This window comes from Hyaena hyaena, unplaced genomic scaffold (assembly GCF_003009895.1).
Source record: "Hyaena hyaena isolate Hyena2069 unplaced genomic scaffold, ASM300989v1 scaffold_8, whole genome shotgun sequence".
NCBI lineage: Eukaryota > Metazoa > Chordata > Mammalia > Carnivora > Hyaenidae > Hyaena > Hyaena hyaena.
In genome coordinates, this window is record NW_024080640.1 from 3,469,123 (window position 1) to 3,489,536 (window position 20,414).

General features: G+C 40.3%; 1 protein-coding gene across 2 annotated transcripts in view; it reads right to left on the reverse strand.

Annotated features, from left to right (window-relative positions):
- The window catches only part of CEP41 (centrosomal protein 41), a 45,402-nt gene that overhangs the window by 8,576 nt on the left and 16,412 nt on the right, over positions 1 to 20,414 (reverse strand). Inside the window, exons 3-7 of one of the 2 annotated variants that reach the window (XM_039243737.1) lie at positions 12,553 to 12,657; positions 12,292 to 12,426; positions 7,985 to 8,032; positions 3,750 to 3,811; positions 2,911 to 2,980 (exon numbers count right to left, since the gene is read on the reverse strand). In XM_039243737.1, coding sequence (XP_039099668.1) covers positions 2,911 to 2,980; positions 3,750 to 3,811; positions 7,985 to 8,024 — 172 coding nt within the window. In that variant the 5' untranslated portion in view covers positions 8,025 to 8,032; positions 12,292 to 12,426; positions 12,553 to 12,657. The remainder of the gene's footprint in view (positions 1 to 2,910; positions 2,981 to 3,749; positions 3,812 to 7,984; positions 8,033 to 12,291; positions 12,427 to 12,552; positions 12,658 to 20,414) is intronic. The other variant, XM_039243728.1, reaches the window with a different exon arrangement.

Here is a 20,414-nt window from a genome sequence, read left to right on the forward strand (position 1 = left end):
TCATAGGTAATAAAAGAAAACACAACATGAAAGGCTAATAGATTTAATTCATATAAAAATGCACATCTTGTGTATGTCAAAACTGCACACAAAGAAAATTAAAAGGTGAGAAACAAATTAAGAAAAATATCTAGGACATATATGCATGAGAAAAGCTTGATATACTTAATTTACATAGTTAAAAAAATTAACTAGTGCTTTAATTGAAAAAAGATCATGTGCACCAGGTAAAAATGCAAACAAGATAAAATTGTTAACATGGAAAGGAAGTCCCTTCCCAGTCCAGACCCCCACTCCCAAGGGAATTGCCTTCACGTTGATGTCTCCTTCCAGAAAGAAAACAACTACGTACTTTTGTATATAGTTTATTTCCTCCCCTTTTTACATATAAGGAGAATGCCACTCATACTGCTCTACATTTAGGTGCTTGGTTTTGTCGTTATTTTATTTTTACTTGACGATGGAGATTTGGATTTGGATACTGCTCCAAAGTAAAGCCTTTTCTCATTTTCGAGGCTGTACTTGTTTCCAATGTTTAAAGATACCCTAATATACAGAGCTTTTCCAAATCAGTAAAGGATGAGAGCTCTGTGAGAAAAAAAATGGGAAAGAACAGGTAATGTTTTCAGAAGAAGAAATCTATGTGACCAAAATTCGCACACATACACAAGGCTCATTTCGCGACCGGAGAGATTCCAAAGAAAATGATCAGATACTACTTTTCATCTGTCCAGTTGGCAGGCACGTGCCAAAACGAGAATTCCTCAGCACTGCCTGGGATGGGGAGGAACAGGTCTTTTCATTTATTTGCTGGGAATGCAAAAAGGAAGCCCCTATCCTGGACATAGCTGGAATCAGCGCAGAGTGTCTTAAAATGGTTCCGCCCTTTGACCATCTGCAGCAAAATGTATCTTCAGGGAATCATCAAAACCACACACACATTTACGTATTTACACTGCGGCATTATTTTAGAAAAGTGAAAAATTTGAAAACCTGTCCTGTCTGGTAGGAGAAGAGTTAAATTGGTTATGGTATATCCAAAGGACAGACATTATATGATGACACAACCTTTACAATTAAGCTTTTGAGGTCTATTCAATGACACAGGACAGTAGGCATGATAAAACGCTAATCTGAAACAGCACAATTCAAAAGTATGCACAAAGAATATGGATTCGGGTGGGCAGTTAGGGGCAGAGTAGAGCAAAATGTTAACAGGGATTATTATTTTAATTTTCTTCCTTATTTTTTGCAATTTTCTAGAAATATGCTTTGAAGTCAGGGAAAAAAAACAATAAACATCACAAAAGGAGGTTTTTTTTGTTCCTTCAAAAATAGCCAATATGCATACAATCTGTTCTACAGGCTTTCCTGAGTGAGTTATTATTCTGTGTAGAGCACTAGAAAAACACTAATATTACTCACACATTATGGTGTCCTACTTTATAAGAGCCCATTTTGCTGTGCAAATTTATCTCAGAAGAGAAAATTGCATGTGCCCATATGTTCTGCTGCTGCAATCTCCATGAATTCAAGGACCAAATCCAGGTACTTATATAACCAGGTTAAAATTGGGAGTACTTGTATGAGGAGACTCAATTATCTCTGTTACAAAGAGCCCTTCTTTCTCTACCGTGTGAGAGGCATCTGTCAAAGATAAATTCCTGTCTTTGTCAGATGCTCTTTATCCTCCCTAACAAAAACAAGCCCAGGGAAATGACAGTTAAGTTGCACAAAACCAGTGTTCAGACTTCCTGAGAAACTGGTCTTGAAATCCGAAGTCAAATTCCTGGCCTACATCAACCTTAACAAAACACATTCCCCTTCAATAAACAGCCACACGTTGACGGTTGAGGGCCTCAGGATAAAATAAAGACCTTAACTCGGCGGATTCTTTTCCTGATAATGCAACTGAGAGGTTTTCTTTCCGACTTAGCATTTAAGAAAAGAAACCTGGAGTTGGAAACCTATCTTCCCTATCTCCAACCTAGCACCTACGCCACCCCAGGTCATTGTCGGGCTAGATGATGTGACTCTTCAAACACGCTTGGAGCTTTTCATTCTTTCCATGCCTTTGCTCAGGGTGCAAGACACCTGTTCAGATTCTACCCTCCATTACGGTCCAGCTCAAAGGCTTTAAGAAAGTCTACCTCAGTTTTCTAACTGGAAAGTACTCTTCCTTCTTCAGAACTCTCAGAACAAAGACACTGGTTGCTACCGGAGCCTCGTAGATTTGTATCCTACACCCATCCCTTACAGGCTGTATCATCTTGAGCAAGTAATTGAACCTCTGAGGCTGGGGGTTCTCATCTCTGAGCATACTTTTCTTCTGGAGTTTTTGATAAGATTAAATAAGGAAACTTGTGTGAAGTACTCAGCAATATATATCAACAAATGATGGCTTCTCTCTAGTCCCCCATTACGAATTTCTGCCACATTCGTGATTTTGTGCTTCTGTTATCATTTCCCTCACCCAACACGCACACACGCAAGCACATGTGCACATGAGACTACCAACTCCATGTGAGCAGAGCTGTGTCATCTTTGTGGTCTCATAGCACCTAACTCTGTGACCTGTACATAGACAGAAGGAACTAAAAATATTTGTAGAAAAAAGTAATTAGTATATTAAACACATATGAAACATTTAAAACTACAAAAACACACCAACCAACCAAACAAACAAAAAAACATTAAAAACTAGAGCCGGAAAACCAGATGGTTTTTTAAAAGAAATGAGAAGTAACAATGAAAGCACCAGATAGCATGTCTCAGAAAGCAACAGTCTAATTACAAATAGATATATCAAAGTACCAATTCCCTGTAGACACAAGAGCATAGGTGGACAGGGTGAGAACTCCAGTCAAATGGTCAATCAGTTATTTTCCCCACGTTCTCAATTCTCATTACCTTCTAGCCTTTGAATCTCTTCAGCTGTCACTTCCAGCGTTTGATCAGATAGGGAAGCCACTTGGATGACCTGGTTGAAAAAAGAAGGAAACGTGTAGATGTGTTTATGTTTGTCTGTCTTTAAACAGAGGCAATTCTGTCTTTAACAAAAGGCAAGGCAACATCAAAGATCTCTTGTTTTAAGAAACTGTCGGTGTCCTCATCTGCAGACTAAATCTCAGGCCTCCTTACTTTGGGGAGTGGTAATTACACCAAGGATAATCATTCAGAAACAAAGATTTGTTTAAAACATCACGCAATAAACTTAAAAGTCAAAAGGATGATTTAGGACAAGAAACATGCATAAATGATCATACAGATTCCCGTCCCCACACAACACACAATACTTAACCATGACAGAATTGAATCAGCAATTGTACGTGCAATGAAGAAATCAATGTCATTATGAATATAATTACACAGCACCATATACCAACACACACATACAGTTTTTAAAGCACTTTTCACAGCTGAGTTCCTAAGACCCATGATCCACCTGGAGGTATGTCAGTGAAGCTCCAGAGACCAGAGTTCTAGATTCTAAACATTAAATTAAAGCGTGCAAGGAAAAATACAGCCTAAGCCATAAATGCAATGATTTAAAAGTAGAATGCATCTTTTACTTTATAAAATTCTTATCAAAGACAGTTCACACCATCCTTGAACGAGTATACACACTACACACCTCTTATCCTCCCATAGGTGAAATGTACAGAAGCAGAAGAAATCCTTCTGCCAACATCACCTAGAGTGGAATTTAGAAATACTCACATAAACCAATACTCGATCACTGAACTTACCAGCTGGGCAAAAGTTGTAACTTTCAGTCTCTTGAAAAGCTCATCTTTTTTGTACCTATAATCTGAAAAGCAGGACAGAACAAATAATTTTGTAGGTATATTTTTCTTTCTTAGAGGTCCTCATTCTTTCTAGTCATCAAGTTACATGGTATAATTTGCAAGCTATTTATATGCTTTTACATATATTATCTAATATTTGAGCCTCAAGATATCCTCAGAATTAAGTGTGGCAGGTATGATTATCATCTCTTCATTTTTTCCCCCTTTGCCTAAAGTTGAGTTTATAAGCGACCCTTTTCTGTCTAGTGACTTTACCCTCATGTTTATTTTATCCATTTACCATTTTCCTTTTACTCTGCTGTCTCTCCTTTGACCATGTTGTCTCGCATGCATGTTTCACTACTTTAAATCCTGTTCAGAACAAAGCTGGGAATAAATGTCTGCGTCTTACAGATGAGAACAGAGACCCAGAGAAGCTGAGTTGCCCTGGGGTCAAAGAGCTGGTGGGACATTTACACCCTACTATTCTAACTCTGCCTGGAGGAGAGAACAGTTCTATTCCTGAGCTTACAAATTACGCTGGAGACCCAGGACAACCTTTTATTTTCCAGGGTACAATACTTTTCTATCAGTTTCTCTGCAATTCCACCTTCAGTAAAAATCCACCTACTCCATTGCACAAGATGAAAAAGTTCCCGAGATCTATGATGCAGCTGTGTGAATGTACTTGACACTTGCACCGAACACTTAAAAATGGTGAAGATGGTAAATTTTATGTTATTTATTTTTTACCACAATCAACAACAAAAAAATCATCCTAAAACATCCATTTTTATTCGGTGCTATCTTTATGGTTCTGAGATATAACTCAAAAGGGGGTACCTTCTGCACTTGTCTGTGTTAACAGTTCTTCACATCACATTTGAAAGGTCTTTTGAAAATTTAGCCAATCTCACTTGATTTTGTACCTGTCCCATGGAGGCATGCTAAAAGTTAGCTCCCTTGCAATTTTCTGAAGATGACTGCCAATTCTAAAGAGTTTCTGGCATTGAACTCTCACCCACCCCTACACTCCACTGTTCTTCTCTGTTTTCATATTGGCACCCACGACTCCTCAAACATTGTCGCATTATTTCAGAATCATTAAAGGCTAGGTGGATAATTACTATGGCCTTCAGAGCAAAAAAGTCTCCTAAACCGAGCCTCCTAGCAACAAAGAATAGGATTAAAAGTATTTAAAATGATTTACTGGTGTTTCTCATCATATCCATGAATTTTCTAAAACCAACACACAATGAACACTCTGGAGGGTAATGTTAGCTTGGTTTACCAAACACCTTACAACTCAGGGTCAGAAAATAATAGTACTTTAAAAACGAGCCTTCTGTAAATATATCAAGACTCTCAGCTGCAACGAATGAAAGCTTCTATGTTCTAAGATATCTCAAAGAGAGTGATGTGGCTAACAACGAACCATTAGTTATAGAAAATTCTCAGAATAACTTCTTCTGGATACAAGGTAACACACCTAGATGCAAAGGACCTTCTAAGACTCACCAAGGTGTAGCCCCAAGAGGGCTGGGCAGAAGCTTGAACAACTACAGTATTCCTCTCAATCGCCACCAATTTGCCCGCCAAAGCCATTTATGCAAATCAAAATGGCAATAAATAGGCCAATAAAAAGTCAGCAGCTTTCAAGGAGTCTGCACTGTGACGTTTGTCCCCTGCTATTCTTTTTGTACCGTTACAAAGTCTGAAATACCTCTCTGATTCTTCACATGCCCGGTACAAAAGGCACACTTTCAAATCCCCTTTGACTAAGTAGAAATTATCTCAAACCAAAACCAGGTTCTACCACGTTCTACTGATTGGCATTTCCAGTACCCTCCAGGCACTAGACACCCCACTGCACGTTTGAGCCTGAACTCTACATACCTGGTTCTTGTTTAGAAGGACAGCTGCCATCATTGGGACTTTCTGACATTATTACTCAGAGATAAAAGATCAAACTAGACGTTTGACAGTAAGTTTTAAATTTTATGAAAAAGGATGACTTGGAAAGCTCTGTCAGTCCGTCCTTGCAAGGGCGAACAGAGCTTTAAGAATGGAGGCTCTGCTACTGTCGCCGCTCCCAAACTCCGGGATGGAGACAAAAAATCTGAGTTTCAGATATGTTATCAAGTTCTGCTTCTCCAGTAAGTCTGGAGTCTAAGCCTGACTCTCTCGAGTTACTGGAAGGACAGAGACCTGACTATCTAGGATGCTTCACACTGGGTCCAGCTAGTGTCACCTAACCACCAGAAGCCAAGAATAGGCTTTGTGAGCGGTCAATAGACACAGAGTGTCTATTTTCCCGAGATAGAGTTGAAAGAATATTCAGATTACAAAGGAATTCTGCGTTTTCAGGGTTCTGTTAAAACGCGTTATTAGCAGAGGGAAGTTGGGCTCACAGTGGAAGACAAATCAAAGGAAGTAACAGAACAAGGTTTGTGATTTCACAGAAAGACACGGCATCTAAGGTAACCCGAGAAAAGTGATGGGTCTAGGGTGTCATGAAACAAGGCAATATTCTCCTCCCTTTCGACCCAAAAGAACATCTACAACAGAAAATGGGAAAAGAGAAGGAAATAGCCTCCAAAATGTAGATCTCAAACCAGAATCTGAAGTAATTCTAGTCAGGGAATCAGCAAAAACTGTGTGAAACAAGGTGAGAGGCGCCTCCTGTCTTACTGAAAGGAAGTCCAACACTTCTAAAGAGGGAAGCAAACATTTGCAAGGACTATATTCTAGAGGTATTTGGGGGCGGGGGTGGGGTGGGGGAAGAGAAGCTCCCTTTAGAGTGTAGGTATTAAAGAAATCACATTGTGCTTTTAAGAAATGTTTTAAACAGGGCTTGGTGATCTGGGCGGAATGGGGCGTTATTAGGGGACAAAGTTTGGTGTGGACACGTGAGCTTTACACTAAGCTACGAATGGATAGAGGAGGAAAAGGGACCGTAAACCCAAACAGAAGGAGGCCGGCTGAATTCTACCTGCTGTGGATGAATTACGGGCGACGACGATGAAGCATGGGTGAGTAAATGAGACTTTTTTCGTAGTTTCCAATGTGTACTACATACTTAAAATATATATACTTATGTAAATGTAAAATGTAATAAAACTCTAACATCTAATATAAAGGATCGAAGAAGAAAAGGATACTGTGACAGGACACGTTAAAAACCAAATGTCTATGACATTATTCCTTACAGCTGAACACGGCCAATAACAGAGTCAGCGTGAAGCTGGTCCGGAGTCTACACTATTGGTGGGGGTTTCTTGATACCACAGCAATCCCAAAGAAGCAGAAACATTATCATTTAAATGAAAAGGTCTGCTGTGTAAAAACAGAAGTTCCGGTGAATTCTGGATTTGTAATATTCTCTTCCCAACAGGCGTATATTGCCAGAGGGGAGTCCTGAACTGTTAACCAGCAGAGTGCCTCTTTGCTATCATCAGCTAAATATTCCCCTGGCTCTGGGTTCTTCTCCGGAGAATATGAACAAATCCATCTTAGAAAATAGATGTTTCTCCTTCTTCTTTAGCCCTGGCCTTGATGTGTACACTTTACATCTATTTTGGACACAGAATGAAAAAGTATGCTTTTGTGCAAGGGTAATGCACGAAATGACAAGTAGCGTATCTTTGCAGATGATTAGTTTTTAAAAAGGAATGCATGAAATATGATTTTTAATTAAGGGAAAGCAGGGACGGCAATGAATTTGTAAAGCAGAGCACCGCTTTAAGCTTTCTCCCTCACTCCTCTGTGTCTTCCATGGATACTAATTTATATACAAAAGGATGTTATAAAATAAGGGATGATATTATTCCCATCTCAGGTATAGAGAAAACTAAGAATATGGGAAAGATCACGACCTTGGAAAAGGTCATGGAGACTGCAGCACAATGAAACCAGCAGCTCGGACTTTTCACTGCTTAAGTAGAGCTCATTCTACATTCTAGCACTAACATCTCCTCTGGGATAGAAGTTGGGCAGAACTTGGCCCTCAGGCAACAACCTTAGCAGATGGCCGGGATGGTACGCGGTGTTTCCCACATCCTTCTAGGCACCTGCCAGGCCCACCTGCCTCCCACAGCTCTGTGCGTGTCAGCTGTAGGGAAGGGCTAAGGTTGTTAATGACCAACTTCTAGAACTACAGGGCTCCATTATCCCAAACCATCAATAGGGTTACTCACTTTTTTTGATCTCTTCTAGCTTCTCAGTGTATTTAGTCATGCTGTTACCTAAAAAGAGAGTAAGATAGGCTTTTTAATGGAAGAAGAGGAGTAATGATGTAAAAACAGAGTGGAGTACAAGTGTTTCCTAAGCCTCTCTATCTTGTTCTTACAGAACTAGAGTAGGCAAATGGGCCACACATAATGAACAGTCTTTTGGATGATACAGCATCATTAAGTGATGAGGGATCAAGGAAAATGTTTTGGCCAAATAAACACCAGGCAGTACAGATGATCGCTTTATATTTAAAACACTTTTTTAAACATTTATTTTTATTATGTTGTTAATGTTTATTTATTTTTGAGAGAGACAGAGCACGAGTGGGGGAGGCGCAGAGAGAGAGGCAGACAGAATCCGAAGCAGGCTCCAGGCTCTGAGCTGTCAGCACAGATTCCGACAGAGCCCAACGTGGGGCTCAAACTCACCAACCTCGAGATCATGACCTGAGCTGAAGTCAGATGCTTAACCGACTGAGCCAACCAGGTGGCCCTATAAGTTTTTTTCTTTTTGAGTCAAGGTGTTCCTCCTTTTTTTTTTTTTTTTAATTCCCCCATAACCTTTTCATGGGGAAGATGTGCAGAGGGGAAGAAGCAATGATCTCTGAGTGTCTAAAATGTGTCGCTGTGGCTACCCAAGCAATCCCTTGCGCTCCACTTAGTCTTTGTGGTTTCCCTCGCTGTCCTGAACTTGGGTCTTCAACTATTCGTGCTGATGGTGCAGCCTGAACTAGACCACACAGTCTGTGCGGTAGTATTCACCACAGATTTGATCTGCTGAGAACGAACAGCAGATTCCCACCACCGCAGACAGCGTCCAGCCCTTGTTTCTACAGCTTGCTTCTACGGTACCAGGCTCTTGCCAAGGTGGTTTGGAGAGTTTCCATACACTAAAACTGGGCCAGGATCGTTTTGGTTTCCGAAAGAACGAAGGTCTAGTTCCCAAGCCCGGGGGCTATTATTTTTTTACTGGGCATGCTTCAATTTGATTCAATTCAACACAGTAAGCTCTGCCTGGCATTTGAAAGGTACAGCAGAAAGGGAAAACTCATCACAAATAAGTCCTCATTTCTAAAACCATGCTCCTAACTTTTAAGCCTCGAGAGGGGCTCGCCGGACTCGGCCCCAACTTCAGATAAAAGAAATGCTTCCAATGAATGGCACGGTCTGATGTTTTTAAGGACCCTCCTGAACTTTTCTGCACAACTGACATCATGTTAGTATTAAATCTTCACTTATGAATTCATCCGGGAATAAAATTCTGCTGGGTTTAAAAAAAATTTTTTTTTTCCCACCTAAAGACACACACTCTCCGAATCAGGACAAAACAGCAGGACTCGGCGCAGTCCTGGAGTCAGGCTGTTGTGACCTTCCAAAAGCTCAGAGAGACATGACGGTAGTCAGGGCTGCAGGAAGGCCTGAGCCTTCTCAAGAGAAGCACTAAAAATGCCTAAGAGGTTCAAACAGCACCACAGACCAAGATTAGAATCAAATATGATCTTTTCTAGGTTCTTCAGACTGGAATGGCTCTGAGATAAGGACCAGATCTCCAGAGTGGGAACCAGGAATTCTTCCTGAAGGTACCTCCTTCTCCCCTGCAATATTGACCTGAGGAGGGAACCCACCGGTCAACAGGGTGAGGGAAGAGGTGCTCTCTTCAGCGACCTGCCATCTTGCTCTTCAGCTATTTTATATAATAGCTTTAGGTTCTGTGCTCCTGAGATCCCTACATTTGCGTGTTGTTGACGTGGCAGTCAGTTTCTTTTGGCTAGGGCAGCTTCAGGCAGTCTCCTCACAGAAAGCTGAGGTACAGACGAGATGACTGACTTGCTCAGTGACACAGCAAATAGGAAACCAAGCCAGGATTGATACTCCCAAACTCCTAGTTTGTAATACGGCTCACAGAAACACGCTGCTTCTCTCGTTGGGCTGTTTTAAAAACACGATTTCACTGTGAGGTAAATATGTAGGAAGTGTTACTTCCCTAATAGTAGCAGGTGGGAACCATTTTTGTGCTCTAAATTCCCTGAGGCATACTCTGCATGGAAAACAATAGCCAGCCTTATTATATAGTCTTTATTCTCAGAACATTGCATTTCCAATCTGTAGCAGGTTCTACTAACAAGAGTGTCTAAAGTCCATTTCTGTATCAATTATCAACATTTTCAGACCATTCACACAGCACTTCATCTTTGTACCAGCAGAGCCTCACAACAACCCTGTGCGGTGGGCTGTCACTCCTCTTGTTTGTTTTTCCCACCGAAAGAGAAGGCAGGGAAAAGTATTTTGCAGAGGTGTACAAATATTTGGCAAAATTAAGATCAGATCTGAGAGGGCTACTGATAAGAAGCTCTTTTCATTATAGACACTCATTCTATCCATGTAGATGGGAAAAAAGAACATGGAGGATTTCAGCATTGCTTCAGCTGGAGAAAGACACTCGGGTGACTGACTCATCGACACAAAACAATCATTAAAAACGATTTTTAGAAACTATGCAATCTAGTATTTTACCCTACTTCATATACTGCTTATATCTTAACTAAGCAGCTTATCTTACTGGACCTAATTCCATCTGAACACAGGTTTCTGACTACCTTTTAAAAAGGCTAGAAGTGAATCAATTCTATAATTGGCTTATTTATAAATGCAGCTTTGTTTTCAACCAGAGGAGTCTAAAAGACTATCGGCAAACCAGTTCTTTTTTAACTGAAATTACACGTTACTGCCAGATAAATTTTCCTAGACAAGACTTTGATTAAAAAAAAAAAAAATGTCAGCAGCTCCCCATTGCTTCGTGACTGAAGTTTAAACTCCGTGCTCTAGAGCTGAAGGCGCCAACGTCTTACCTGCCTCTTCAATCTTGCCTTAATTACTAAACTTGACAAACTCTCCGTTACTCTTCTGTTCTCTAACATGTCATCTTGTCCATGTAATCATAATAGCTCACCCAGCTGGAAGTGACCTTTCCCTTCTCTGAACTTCTCCAGCACTCAGCTCACCACTCACAAGGCATTTATCATTGTACCGCCTGATTTGTGTGCAAGCCTTATCTACCTTCTGATACTGAGAGCCCAAGACTGTTTACACTCTCACACACCGCCCCCCCCCGCCCCGACACACACAATCTTTATCCCTTCCACTGTCCATCATGAAAGGCACTCGGAATTATCTGCTAAGTGAAATTCACTATGAAGGCCTACTGTCTGCAGAATCCTTATAATACATAATTTTAGAACACAAATAATCACATCCCAATTTGGCTTGGGGTTTTGTACACCTGATTTGCTCTAAGCTCTGTACAACTTGATTTATTAACACATATGTTGTGTACTAGCTGTGTGACATCCATACTCTTTCAAGACTCAGGTAGCCTCAAAATGCATAAGGTGGTATTTAGCTTCCACTTAGCTTATAATTTAAATGGCAACAAAAGATTTATATATATATACATAAAAGTTTTGCATTTAGAATCAAGAGAAAGAGACACCCAACTCTATCAATAGTGCTATGCAAAGACAGAGTACAATCGATACACTGAGTGACTCATTCATTAGATTTTCTCCCTTTGTTTCCCTATAATTTAATAACATTATTTGTACCGAGCCAGTATGAAAAGCAAGTGATTTTGAGCAGCAGTAATCTAAAGTGGGCAAGATTTACAACGCACGAACTCAGTTGCTAAGAGACAACTCCCATTGCTTTATTTTTCTTCAATATTTCCCTCCTCTCCGGAGAAGTTCTTTTGGCTCAGAAGGAGCAGAAAGCGTGAAAAGAGGCACAGTGGTCCTTTGTTAATCTCAATAAGTTATATGAGTGTATAGCGCTTTCTGGTTTGTAAGAGGCTTTCACATACATTTCTTCCTTTGACATAAAAAAAAAGGACAGAATTAAATACCAAATAAAAATGAAGAGTACCTAGTCTGTAATGAGTTTGAGTGCTTAAGACCAAGGCTATTAGCAAATATTCAGGAAGAGTAAAGACTAAAAAGAAGAAAAAAGGAAACAACTAGCTTGTGTGGAGATAACCAGAGTAATGTGAATTTACCAAAAAAAAAAAAAAAATTAAAAATAAGACTAGAAAAGACTAAGTGGCAGAAATCTATAGAGTTTTAGAAAACTGAAGACGTTTGAAATATGAGATCGCATATAGATTGAAATGAGGGGATAACACAGGCGATGAAAGAGTGTGGGACACTGACAAAGGGAGAGCCCCGTGGTTTGGAAAGTGTCCCTTAATCAGCCTGCAGGGCTGCAGAACGGAAACCCACAGAGGGTGCTTGAGAATACACAAGAGCCCTGCGGTGGAGACCGAACAAAACGCCGGCAGGGATTTCATCGGAAGCACAATCCATTCATGGCACAGTCGGGCAATGCTTGGGAGCTGGTAAGATACACCCAGGCACCTATGGAACAAAAGAAATATTTCAAGTTCAAAACAATTCTGCTATTTCTAGCCGTGGCTATACAGCAGTGTTTGAGTTTATAGGAGAAGTGCAGTCAGAAGCACAGAAATCGAAAATAATCTTTACCCAGGAGGAAGACGGCAGTCTTTGAAGAGCTTGGGAGGTGATGTGGGCGAAGGCTGGAGACACCACGCAATTCTTGATTTCTTGTGATTAACTCTGAATTGCTCGCTGTTTGATAAGAAAAGATTAAAGACCCATCTATTTAGCCTAGAAATGAGGAATGCTCACTCATACCTGTGCCTATTTCTACTGCTCTGACTGCAGAGCTTTAAAATGTACGATAGACAGGCTCCATGGCCTCACTTGGGCTGTAAGGTTACTTTTATGCTCTCTTAACCAGCACTCCTCACCCTGTGCACCTCTTGGCACACATATAACTGATACTATTTGAATAAAATGCTGGCAGAAACGCTGGCCATCCCAGGCCCCGAGGGCTACTCAGAAAGATCAGGCACGTAATAGGCCGTGGCACGTCGGATAGATACTTTCTCTGAATACACGGGGAGGTAAGTCACAAAAATGCATAGGAAAAAAAACATTAAAATAAAATCCTCCCCTAAAATTGACTTTAAAATAATTTCTAAATTTGAAACAACAACAAAAAAAAATCGAACACTAGAATAAGATTTCTCTCCCACACTGACTTTAAAATACTTTGAGTTTTAAGCAACGAAGTACACTTTGGCCCTTCCAAAAGCTATTATAAAACTAGTTTGGAAGACTTCTGCCTCCAGGAAGATGAGGTAGGTGTACTTTTCTCTACTCCTCCAGCTAAGCACAACAAAAATACTAGACGACTCACAAAATGGGAGATCGTATTTGATCAGAAATTGTATTTCTGATAAGGGCCTAGTACCCAGAATATACAAAAGAACTCTTATTAGCACAGTAATAAAAAAAATTAAAAACTGGGCCAATGACTTGAATAGATATTTCTCTATGGGAGATACACAAATGCCAGTAAGCACATAAAAAGGTGCTCGACATCATTAGTCATTAGGAAAATGCAAATCGAAACCACAATGCGATACCACTTCATATCCTTGAAGATGACTATAATCAAAATGATGGACAGTAACAAGCATCATCAAGGACGTGGAGAAAATAGAGCCCTCCTACATCACTAGTGGGAATGCAAAGTGGTGCAGCTGCTTTGGAAAAGAGCTTGGCAGTTCCTCAAAAAGTTAAACACAGAGTTACCACATACGGTCACACATGACTCCTAGGTATATAACCAAGAGAATGAAAAACATATGTTCAACACAAAAATTTGTCCATTAATGTTTATAGCAGCATTATGGCCCAAAAGGATAAACAATCCAACTGACAATCAACTGATGACTGGATTAACAAAATGGGGAATATCTATACAATAGAATATTATTTGGCAGTAAAAAAGACCGAAGTGTTGATAGGTGTTACAACACAGACAGACCTTGAAAACATCATGCTAAGTGAAGCCAGACACAAAAGGCCACATCTTACACAATTCCCTTTATATGAAATGTTCAGAATAGGCAAACTCATAGATACAGAAAGTAAGTTAGTGGTTACCAGGGACTGGAAAAAGTAAGGAATGGGAAGTGATTGCTATTGGATATGGGCTTTCTTTTGGGGGTGACAAAAATGTTCTGCAATGAGATAGTGATGATGGTGTCACAACCTCGGGAATGTACTCGAAACCTCTGAATTGCTTAAAGGATAAAAGGATGAATTTTGTGGTACATAACTTATATCTCAATTTAAGAAAATTATATATCAGTGTGCCTGGGTGCCTCAGGTGGTTAAGCATCTGACTCTTGATTTCGGCTCAGGTCATGATCTTACTGCCGTGAGATGGGGCCCCGGGTCAGGCTCTGCACTCAGTGTGGAACCTGCTTAAGATTCTCTCTCTCCCTCTGCCCTTCCCTCCCTCTAAAAAAAGTTACCAAAACAAAGAAAATAACATATTAATTATAAAAAAGATTGAATACCCCCCCCCAAACCCTGGACATCATGTATAAAATATAAAAGAAGACTGATAGGTCAGAAAGACGAAGGCAGACTGGCTTGAGACCGCAGGACCCAAGAAATGGCGTGATGGTTGAGTTACTTAGCTTTTTGTTTTGTCTGTCTGTCTGTCTGCTTGCCTTATATGTCTTAAACCTGGAGCTAAAGAAGCCAGCAGTCCAGAAATACCAACGGACAGACAAGGAAAAGAAAATCCCCATCAAAAGCCTACTGTCTGCGTCCACAGGACTGGGAAAGGGACAGGCCCAGCAAGCCAGAAAACTGTCAGACAATAATTGCTTTTACTCCAGCCAAACACCACTGTCACCTAGTGGTGAAGGTCAAGTGGGGAGCCTTGACTTCCATCCTTGCTGGGCTAGGATGTGGTGCCATCAGAGCGCCAGAAAGAGGATAAAGAAGGTGGGGCCAGAAAAGTGCTCAAAGATATAATGGCTGAAAACTCCTCAGATCTGACAAGAGACACAAACCTATAGATGTATATAGAAACCAAGTAAATGCCAAACAGGATAACCCAAAGAAACCCATATCAGGACACATGACAATTGAACTTCTGAAAACTATAGAAAACAGAATCTTGAAAGCAGCAAGAGAAAAAAAGGGCACCATTATCTATATAGGAAATACAGTTCAAATAACAGCAGATTTCTCGTCAGAAATCATGGTAGCCAGAAGGAAGTGACATAATATTTTTCAAGCGCTGAAAGAAAGAAATCGTCAACCTAAGCTCCCACACCCGGAGAAAATACCCTTCAGAAATGAAAGGAAATCAAGACATTGTGCTGATGAAGGAAAATGAAGAGAGGTTGTCACCAAAAGCCTTGCCCTAAAGAATGGCTAAAGAAAGTTCTCTTTAAAAAATTTTTTTAATGTTTATTTATTTTTGAAGGAGAGAGAGTCAGAGGTTGAGTGCGGAAGGGACAGAGAAAGAGAGGGATACACAGAATCAGAAGCAGGCTCTAGCCTCTGAGCTGTCAGCACAGAGCCTGATGTGGGGCTCAAACTCACAATCTGTGAGATCATGACCTGAGCTAAAGTCAGACACTCAACTGACTGAGCCACCCAGGCGCCCCTAAAGAAGGTTCTCTAATCAGAAAGCAAAGGTAAAAGAAGGAACCTTGGAACTTCAGGAAAGAAGAAATAATATAGAAAGCGAAAGTATAGGTATATATATATATTTTTTTTCAAGTGCCTATGGAATATACACCAAGACAGACCATATCTTGAGCAACAATGCATTAAAAAAAAATCAAAACATACAAAGTGTGTCCTCCAACCACAATGGGATCAAACTGGGAATCAATAGAATAAGAAAACCTCCAAACACTTGTAAACTGAACAACACTCTTCTAAATAATCCATGAATCAAAAAAAAAAAGAAGTCTCAAAGGAAATGAAAAGGTACACTGAACTGAATGAAAATGAAGATAAAACATACCAAAATTTGTGTGACTCAACTAAAGTGGTGCTGAGAAATTCAAAGCTAACTATATGCATTAAAAAAAAAAAGAGGAAAAGTCTTAAATCAATAAGCTAAGCTCCCACCCCAAGAACTTAGAAACAGAAGAAGAATCTAGAAACACAAAGTAGAAGGAAGGAATAAAAATATAAGAGCAAAAAAAATCAATGGAATTTTAAACAGAAAAACAATAGGGAAAACTGATGAAACAGAGAGTTTGTTCTTTGAAAGGATCAGTAAAATGGACAAATGTATAGCAGAGGAAAAAGGGTGCAGACACAAATTAGTGGTATCAGGAGTGAAACAGGGGCTAGCACTTCAGAGATCAGAAGGATAAGAAGTGAAGACGACAAACAGTCCACACATAAATATGAAAATTCTGATGAAACGTACTAATTCCTCAAAAAAACACAAATTACCACAACTCACCCAGAAGGAAACAAATGATTTGAATATTCTCCGTAACCATGAAAAACATTGAATTCAAAATTTAAAACCTGTCAGAAATCTCCCGGTTCAGATGGTTTTACTAGAAGATTCTACCAAATGCTTAAAAATGAACACCGGGGCGCCTGGGTGGCTCAGTCGGTTAAGCACCAGACTTTGGCTCAGGTCATGATCTCATGGTTTGCGGGTTTGAGCCCCGCGTTGGGGCTCTGTGCTGACAGCTCAGAGCCTGGAGCCTGCTTCTGCCTCTCTGCCCCTCCCCCACTCATGCTCTGTCTCTCAGTAAAAAAACTTAAAAAAAAAAAAGTTAAAAAAAGAAAGAATGAACACCACGTAACCAATTACAACAATTAACACCAAGATTTTGTTTTGTTTCCTATTCAATCTTTTTCCTAATGGGTATGTTATTTCCTTAAATTGAGGTATCACATACAGACAATAAAAGTCACCCTTTTAAAGTGTAAAATTCATTATACACAATCTCTTCCAGAAGACAGAACCAGTGGAAATACTTCCCAACACATTTTATGAAGCTGATATTACCCTGCTACTACTAGGCAAAGGCAGGAGCGCCTGGGTAGCTCAGTCAGTTAAGTGTCCGACTTCGGTTCAGGCCATGATCTCAGTCCAAGAGTTTGAGCCCTGAGATGGGCTCTGTGATGACAGCTCAGGGCCTGGAGCCGGTTCTGGGTTCTGTGCCGCCCTCTCTCTCTGCCCCTCCCCCGCTCACGCTCTGTCCCTCTCTAGCTCAAAAATAAATAAACATTAAAAAAGAACAAACAAATTAGGGGCGCCTGGGTGACTCAGTCGGTAACACATTCAACTTCAGCTCCGGTCATGATCTCATGGTTCGTGAATTCGAGCCCTGCACCAGGCTCTGTGCTAATAACTCAAAGCCTGGAGCCTGCTTCTGATTCTGTGTCTCCCTCTCTGTCTTCCCCTCCCTGACTCACACTCTGTCTCTCTTTGAAAAATAAATAAACATTAAAAAAAAAACTAGACAAAGACAGTCCCCCCAAAATAGAATTACAAACCAATATACCTCATTAATATAGACACAAAATCTTTAACAAAATAATAGAATTGAGCACTATGTAACAAGAATTATATACCTTGACTAAGTGAGGTTTAATCCACAGATGTAGTAATAGTACAATATTTGCAAATCAAGGTAATCCACCCTATTAACAAGCTAAAGCCCAAATCATATGATTAAAGCAATTGATGCAGTAAAACCATTTGATAAAATTCAACAGTCATACATGAGGAAAAATTCTCACAAAAATAGGAATAAGAGAAAACCCTCTGTCAGATACGGCTCACATTGTACCTGATGATGAAAGACTGAATGCTTTCCCCCCAAGATCAGGAAAAAGACAAGAATGTTCATTCTTAACATTCTTGTTTGACATAACTCTGGAAGTCCTAGCCGGTGCAATAAAGAAATAAAAGGCAATAAAAGACATGCACAGATTGGGAAGGAGAAATAAAACAATTCTCTTTTGTAGATGACATTATTGTCTACATAGGAAGCCCAAGGAATCTACCAAAAGACCCCAAACAAACAAAATGCCTTTTGTACCTAATAAGTGAATGTAGCAAAGTCCCAGGTTCAAGAGAAACATAGAAAAATCAGCTGTATTTCTGTATGTTAGCAATGAACACAGTAACACCAAAATTAGAAATACAATACCATTTACAATTGCTCAAAAAAAAAAAGAAATACTTAGGTGTAAATCTAACAAAGCCTGTACAGGACCCTTACGCCAAAAACTATACAGCGATGATGAAAGAAACCAAAACAAATCTAAATAAATGTAGAGACATATAGTCGTCCCCCTTTATCCTCAGGGGATGTATTCAAAGCCCCCTCCCCTCAGTGGACCCCTGGAACCACAGATAGTACCGAACCCTATATATACTGTTTCTCCTATACATACATACCTATGATAAAGTATAATTTATACATTAGGCGTAGTAAGAGACTAACGACAATAACTAATAATAAAATAGAACAATTATAATACATACTATGATAAAAGTTATGTGAAAGTGGTCTCTCTCTCTTTCTGTTTCTCAAAATATCTTATATCCTAAGGCGCCCGGGCGGCTCAGTCGGTTATGTGTCAGACTTTGGCTCAGGTCATGATCTCACAGTTCGTGAGTTCGAGCCCTGCGTCGGGCTCTGCGCTGACAGCTCAGAGCCTGGAGCCTGCTTCAGATTCTGTGTCTCCCCCTCTTTCTGCCTCCCCCATACTTGTGCTCTCTTTCTCTCTCAAAAATAAAATAAAAGAAACAAAAAGAAATATCTTCTACCCTTCTTCTTGTGATGATATGAGATAATAAAACGCATGATGGGAAGAAGTGAGGTGAATGACGTAGGCCTTGTGATGTGGCATGAAACTACTATTGGCCTTCTGAGATACATCCGGAGGAGGCGCACCTGCTTCCAGACCGCGGATAACTCTGGGTAACCAAAACTGTGGAAAATGAAATCTCAGAGGAGTGGGGGATCTCCTGGTCCTTTAGTAATGGATTGGAAGACTCTACATAGCAAAGGTGTCAATTCATCCCAAATTGATATACAGGTTTAACACAACTCCTATCAAAGTCTGAGGAATACTTTTTTTGTACATATAGTTAAGATTATTCTAAAATGTACATGGAAAGGCAAAGGAATTAGAATAGTTAAAATAATTTGTAAAGAAAAATAACATGGGAGTCATCAGTCTGACCCATTAAATTTTTTTTAATGTTTGTTTTTGAAGGAGAGAGAGATAGAGCACGAGTGGGGAGGGGCAGACAGACAGACAGACAGACAGAATCTGAAGCAGGCTCCAGGCTCTGAGTTGTTAGCACAGAGCCTGACGCGGGCCTTGAACTCACAAACTGCAAGATCATGACCTGAGCCGAAGTCGGACACTTAACCGACTGAGCCACCCAGGCGCTCCAGTCTAACCAATTTTAAGTATCTAATTTACCATACAGCTACAGTAGTCAAGATTGTGAGATACTGGCAGAGGGACAGACACACTGATCAATGAGACAGAATAGAGAACCCAGAAATAGATCCAGGTAAATAAGCCAACCTGGCTTCTGATAAGGGTGAATGTACAATTCAATGGAGGAAAGGCGGCCTTTTAATAAATGGTGCTAGTTGGGGCACCTGGGTGGCTCAGTTGGTTGGGTGTCCAACTTTGGCTCAGGTCATGATCTCATGGTTTGTGGGTTTGAGCCCCACATCGGGCTCTGTGCTGGCAGCTCAGAGCCGGGAGCCTGCTTCAGATTCTGTGTCTCCCTCTCTCTCTGCCCCTCCCCCACTCATGCTCTGTTTCTTTCTGTCTCAATAATAAACAAACATAAAAAACAAAATTAACAAATGGTGCTAGAGCACCTGGACAACCATAAGCAAAAAGTTAATCCTGATCTAAGTTGCACATCTGACGTAGAAATTACCTGTATCACGGACTTAACTGTAAAACTGAAATCTATAAAACGTTTAGGAAAAAAGCATGATAGAACATCTCTGGGGTCTAGTCTGGGCATAGTTCTTAGAGTTGACAGTAAAAGCATGATCCAAAACGGGAAACCCTGATAAACTGGACTTCACCACAATTACAAACTTCTACGCTTCAGAAGGCCCTGTTAGGAGAACGACAAAACAAACTGCAACCTGGAAGAAAATATTTGCCATGCATCCAACAAAGGCCTGGGAGCTAGAATAAACAAGGAATCCTCAACACTCAAGTTAAAAAGCAAACAATCCAATTAGAACATGGGCAAAAGATGTGAACAGGGACTTCACTGAAGAAGATATACAGATGGCAAATGCAAATCAACACTGCGATGAGATGCCACTGCTCGCCTATCAGAATGGCCAAAATTAAAAATGGCAACACCACCAAATGCTGGTGAAGATGAAGAGAAACTGGAGCATTCATTCATCATTGGTAAGAACGTAATGGTCTAGCTATTCTGGGAAACAGTTTGGCAGTTTCTTAGAAACTTGCAA